Below are 6,193 nucleotides of genomic sequence, written 5' to 3'. Positions count from 1 at the left end.
TGTTTATTAACTAATTAATTGGTTCCCGGTGACTCACCACCCATTATAGAATTTTTTGGGAGCACCGACGTGTAAAGAATATTATGCGAACCATCGCGTTTGGACATTTAATTGAAAAAAAAATATATTTTTAATATTTAATGAGTGAACAAAAAACCTAAAATATGTGTTTGGAGTTTGGACAAGATTTTTGTAAAATATTTTTTAAAACATGTCCTCCAAAAATAGTTTTTAAATAACAAATAGAAAGTATTTTTAGATGTTTTTAGAATGAAACTAGAAAGACAATGATGAATACCATTAATTTTGAAATGTTTAAATAGTTTTATAGAATAGTTGCCCAACATATATTTATTTTAGACCAACTTTTAAAATATTTTATAATTTTTTTAAAAAAATATATTTTTATGAAAACATTTTATAAATACTTGTCCAAACAGGCTTTAATCACTTTCTAAATTTTTTTCCAGGTGCTAATTAATGGTATGTGGAAAAGTAACAACAAAAATTAAAACTGAGATTTAAGTTTTTTGTTTTTCACTCAAATTTAAAAAAATAATTGGGAAAACAAAATTTACAACCGAACTACCAATATTATCACTATATAATATACGTCATTTAATACGTTTTACAAAAGGGAACTTAGTTAAAACGGATATAATATTACTAAAAGACAAATTCTATTAAAGTTTGAAAACCAAACAATACATTTGGGAGAAAAAGAAAAAGAAAAAGAAAAAAGGAAGTGCATATCATTGGTCGACGGACGGAGCATGTCCTACATAATAAATGATACACGATAAATTTAACACGTTTCTTTGCTGTTTTCAAATGTATACGTAACACACATAATAAATAAATATATATATATATATATATATATATATATCTTTGGTATTTTTTATTTTTTTTATTATTTTATTAAATATATGTAGCCTATTCTAATTATTTTTGATATCATGGAGAATTTTTTTCATTTTTTTTTTTATATCTCTCACTCTCTCTCCAACTCACTTATACCACGTTTTACTCTCAACTATCCGCATCATTTATTCTTTTATAATATTTATTTTCATCAATCTAAAACTAATTTCATTCATTGCTAATTTTTGTTAGATTTAAAAAAACAAAAACAAAAATTATAAACAAGCAGGGTCGAATGACCCGGAGGCAGCATAAGCGATTGCTTAGGATCTCTCTTGGTGCGAGATCTCAGTATTTAAATTTTATTTAATTATCGATAATTTTTTATTTAAATTATTATTTTTCTCTCTTAATATTTTTGTTATCGTTTGAAATTATGGTCAATTTTTTGTAGTTTTTTTCTCATTTATTTAGGTTAAAAAAAATTATTTCTTGTAAAAAAAACCCAATATTTTTTCACTAAATTGGTTCATTCAGGTGAACTAAATTATTCCAATTGTGTAACTATCTGTCATATTATTTTATTGAAATTTGCTTGTCTATTTGTGTATTACGATTGGTGTTTTATATTTAATTTATTTGGTTTTTGATCTCTAAATTCTAAAATCTTGATATTTTCTTATTCGACTGTTGGATTAATTTTTACTCAAATCGATCGTAATTATTTTTTTCTACTAGTATTTTATTTCTATTTTTATTTTTTATGATAAAAATAAATTATTTATACTTCTGTAGTTTTATACTTCTTATTCTATTTGTATTATGTATTAATACATATCTGACTCGTGAGATTAGAGAGTTTATTGACTTCTTTTTTTAGTTTCAATTTTTTTTCCTCTTTCGGCATCATCTTTTATATCATTATTTTTAGTTAGAAGTATTTGAAATTTTGATTAATCCATATAGGACCTTCTTTTGAAAATTAGCCTAAGACCTCCAATTTTTTAGAAATGTCATGTAATATAAAAAAAAATATCAATTTTGATTTGCTTTTACAAATGCGAAGTATCTATTTCTATATATATAAATATAAATACATTTAAAAAAATGGTATTAAAATCATGCATTTATCAAGCACCACTTATTCACTTATTATTTTCAATTTTTCATTTTTGTTTTCAAATATTCTTCATTTCTATTTTTGTTGGTTTTTTTTTATAACATGTACATTTAATCATTTCTTTAAAACACAAAAACAATGTTTTAAGACATATTGTTGATGTGATATCAATGTATCTGGACGTATACTAAAATTTGATAAATATAAAAAATTAAAATTATAAATTTTCGATTGCGACCGGCTTTATATGAATTCTTTATATTTTTTTAGTCTTCTAAGGCATAGAAAGACAGTGAGCTTTATATGAATTCTTTATATTTTTTTAGTCTTCTAAGGCATAGAAAGACAGTTCTATAAATGTTGACCTTTCTCAGCTCTCCTGTGTCCTCGCAGCTCACTGATTTTTGAAAGTGAACGTTTGTTCTTCTTCTTCTTGCGTTCCGGAGATGGCGGCGGCGGCTTTTCCCACTCCGATTGACGGATCTTCATCGGCCACCATTCCTCTCCTCACTCCCTACAAAATGGGACACTTTGATCTCTCCCATAGGTTCGTTCTTCGTTCTGCTTATTTTTTTATTTTTTTTTCTCTCGTTTTCTGCTCCGAAATCACGCCTGCCTTCTGTTTCTTTTTAGTTTACGCATGTTGCTGTGTCGTTTATCGAGGCTAACCCAGTTTGTTCCTTGTGGGTTAATCGAGTCTGTTGAGATTTTCACGAGAATCGATCTAATCGAACTGAAAATATTCCTAAAAAATCAACCAAAAGGTCACTGAAGTCTGAAACTTTTTTTAAAATGGTGATCAATTTGCCGAATTAAGCTGACTGAACCACCGGAAATTTTGATTTCATCCGTCCATTCGGTTGCGATCTGGAGTGGCCGCTGACTTTCTTGGCCTTTTGACGCAAAATAGAAGCAGCACTTCATTTAGCTAGCTTTTTAATTGCATAAATAGATAAAGTATATGTGATATGTTGTTTTAGCTGATGCATTCCATATATTTAACGTTTATGCAGAATTGTCTTGGCACCGTTAACCCGAAACCGGTCGTATAACAACGTCCCCCAGCCGCATGCCGCGGTGTATTACTCTCAACGAGCCACCAAAGGCGGTTTTCTCATCACTGAAGCAACTGGTGTATCTGATACTGCACAGGGGTGCGTGAGTATATACAAACATATCATGCGATTTCTTGTCGGCTTCGCAATGTCGATTATGTAAAACGCTGTTACATTCCATTTATAGGTATCCACACACACCTGGAATTTGGACAAAGGAGCATGTGGAGGCATGGAAACCAATTGTGGATGCAGTTCATCAGAAGGGTGGCATATTTTTCGTGCAACTATGGCATGTTGGTCGTGTCTCAACCTATGGTGTGTGTTAAAAATCACTTCTTCGTAGTCATTCGATTCTTAACTCAATAGCAGTTTACCGCATCCTTTTACGCGTAAACCTGAGATCATATTTGTTCAATGTTAATATAGAAGACTCGGCATGTTGTCCAGATTAGGCAAAAAAATCCTAATATCAACTTGATGAAATATAGTAGTTCTTTCAGCACATGGACAGATATGGAAACAATAGTTTATTTCACTTATTCTTGGTAGATAGAGGTTTTAATACATTTGATGAGGTCAGTGATGAAGTGTCATACAAATGAAATTTGTTGATTTTAATTTGATAATCGTATAACTTAATGTTGAATTAGATGTGCGAATATATTGATTAGCCTGTCTTGTTTTATAAGATATGCAGCCCAATGGCCAACCTCCAATCTCATCAACTGACAAAGGGATTACGCCGGGCATTGACGGTGGAGATTGGGCTCCACCTAAACGGCTAACGCTCGATGAAATCCCCGGTATTGTTAATGACTTCAGGTTGGCTGCAAAGAACGCCATTGAAGCAGGTTGAGTCCCGGCTTTGATGTAAATTCTTTCAAAATATTAAACGATATCAACAACATACCCTTTGTTTGTCTGTCATTATAGGATTTGATGGAGTTGAGATACATGGAGCAAATGGTTACATAATCGAGCAGTTTCTGAAAGACAAAGTAAATGATAGAACAGATATATATGGGGGGAGCATGGAAAACCGGGCTCGTTTTGCTCTAGAAATCGTAGAAGCGGTGGCGAATGAGATTGGATCGAACAGGGTTGGTATAAGACTATCTCCATATACAGATTTCATGGAGTCCATTGACTCGAATCCGGATGCTCTGGGCCTGTACATGGCGAATGCACTTAATGACTTCGACCTACTCTACATCCATGTGATCGAACCAAGAGTGTCTGGTGCGAGGGTCATTGAAGGATCAGAGGATGAGGTTCCTCACAAGCTTCTTCCTATGAGAAAAGCTTTCAAGAACACTTTTATCGCCGCTGGTGGGTATAACAGAAATAAGGGAAACAGAGCTATTGCCGATGGTTACGCAGATTTGATCGCGTACGGACGTGTGTTCTTGGCTAATCCTGATTTACCAAAACGTTATGAGATCGATGCTGCTCTCAACAAGTATGATAGGAGCACGTTCTACATTAAGGATCCAGTTCTTGGTTACACTGATTATCCATTTCTCGAATAATTTTTCGCTCGCCTTGTTTCTTGTCTACCATTTTCAAGTTGATTCCGAACAGTGGGATGGATCCAGCGGTAATCTATGCGTCTGGATTCCGGTGTGCCTGTGCGTGTACGGCTTGATAAGGGTGTGTATTTGACTGAAGGAAGCTGCTTTTATATGTATTATCTGTCAAGTATTCGAGCTTGATATGTGTGCTAGATCATATGCTCATGGTATGATATATAGTTATAATTCGATTTTATGATTTAATCCATGTTATTGCCAACAACTTGATGAAATTGAAAATTTATTAAAGCTTTGTATTTGATATATTTTAATTAATAAGAGAAGTTGGTTGCCTTCTTTTTCTTTTCTTTTATTTTATAAAGCACATGCTACATCCACATCAGTGTAAATCGTTTTTTTTTTTGTTTTTTCCTCCCTTTATGGGTTGCTTTCTTCGAGTCATGCACTGAAGGAATTGTTATTGTATATAACCTCACAAATATTAGTCTACGATGTTGTTTTTCGATCGAGTGATTTGGATTAGTGGGATGATTTCAAGATTTGAAATCCATAAAATTTTAAATAATTAATTTGGTTAGTAGTTATTTTTTGTTAATTAACAATATGATTCATGGTAATTAAATACAAGGAAAAACTATAATTTTGTTCTTGTATATTTGTCATTTTGCGATTATAGTCCTTTATGTTTTCATATTTCAGTTTTAGTCTTGTATGTTTCGATTTTTTGGTAATTTTAGTCATTTTTCTTCGAAAATATTTACATGAAACTTTATATGTCAGCTCCACATCAGCACTGCATTGATGTCACATCAGCGCCACATCGAAAAAATACTAAAGTTACCAAAAAAAAACAAAGATAGTATACTAAAATAAATTTAAAAATATAGAAGATTAAAATCGTAAAATAACTAATATGCAAAACCAAAAAAATAATTTTTCCTAAATATAATATGGTAGTGGTGTGTAACATGTGAATATAAAATGAAAAAGAAATAAAAAAGTGGAGGCATCATTTGATTCACGCGCATGCAATGGGCCATCGCTCCAACTGTTCCAGTTATGTGTTTCTAAACATAAAAATGGGTGTCACCGTGTCGGTGACTCGGTGCACATGCAAAACTAAAACAACAATTAATTATTATTATTATTATTATTATTATTACTAAAACAACAATTTATTATTATTATTATTATTATCATTATAAATTTTTTTGAATAAAATTATTATGATAATTTTTTTAGAGTAAATTATTATGATAATTTAAGAATATAAAAAAACATCAAAACTAATTATATTAAATAATTTTATAAAAACAAAAAAAATGAGGTAATCGGCTACAAGAGGTATCCAAGTTGGTGGAGTAGGTAAACATTTGGTCAGTGGTCATATGCTCGATTCCCCTTACCAATAATTTATTGAATTAGCTTGTTGCACAAAGCTTGCTCAGTGTAGTTTATCCGACTAGCGTGATTTACAGACTATTGTATTAGTCCAAAGATTTATCCAGTGAACATAAAAAATCGCGGCTGCAGATTCTCATGTCATAAAAAAAGTAATCTAATGCATTATGGATCGATTAAAACAATAAGTATATTACGGTATTCATCACATGCACATA

At 31.2% G+C, this 6,193-nt stretch overlaps 1 protein-coding gene across 1 annotated transcript; it reads left to right on the top strand.

Annotated features, from left to right (window-relative positions):
* The first annotated feature begins 2,316 nt into the window (after positions 1-2,316).
* Positions 2,317-4,910, top strand: LOC140860515 (putative 12-oxophytodienoate reductase 11). The gene is made up of 5 exons (XM_073263523.1): positions 2,317-2,531; positions 2,998-3,138; positions 3,227-3,357; positions 3,732-3,893; positions 3,976-4,910. Exons 1-5 carry the CDS (start codon positions 2,431-2,433, stop codon positions 4,569-4,571), a joined length of 1,131 nt encoding a protein of 376 aa, XP_073119624.1. The 5' UTR covers positions 2,317-2,430; the 3' UTR covers positions 4,572-4,910.
* Positions 4,911-6,193: the final 1,283 nt, after the last annotated feature.

The sequence above is a fragment of the Henckelia pumila genome, chromosome 4, assembly GCF_033568475.1.
Source record: "Henckelia pumila isolate YLH828 chromosome 4, ASM3356847v2, whole genome shotgun sequence".
NCBI lineage: Eukaryota > Viridiplantae > Streptophyta > Magnoliopsida > Lamiales > Gesneriaceae > Henckelia > Henckelia pumila.
This window is presented reverse-complemented; position numbering and strand designations above follow the sequence as displayed.

Bases quoted from the DNA above. Each gene is read 5' to 3' on its own strand.
- LOC140860515 (XM_073263523.1), top strand. From the start codon at position 2,431: ATGGCGGCGGCGGCTTTTCCCACTCCGATTGACGGATCTTCATCGGCC. The intron at 2,532-2,997 runs GTTCGTTCTTCG...ACGTTTATGCAG, and splicing joins CACTTTGATCTCTCCCATAG to AATTGTCTTGGCACCGTTAA. The intron at 3,894-3,975 runs GTTGAGTCCCGG...CTGTCATTATAG, and splicing joins AAAGAACGCCATTGAAGCAG to GATTTGATGGAGTTGAGATA.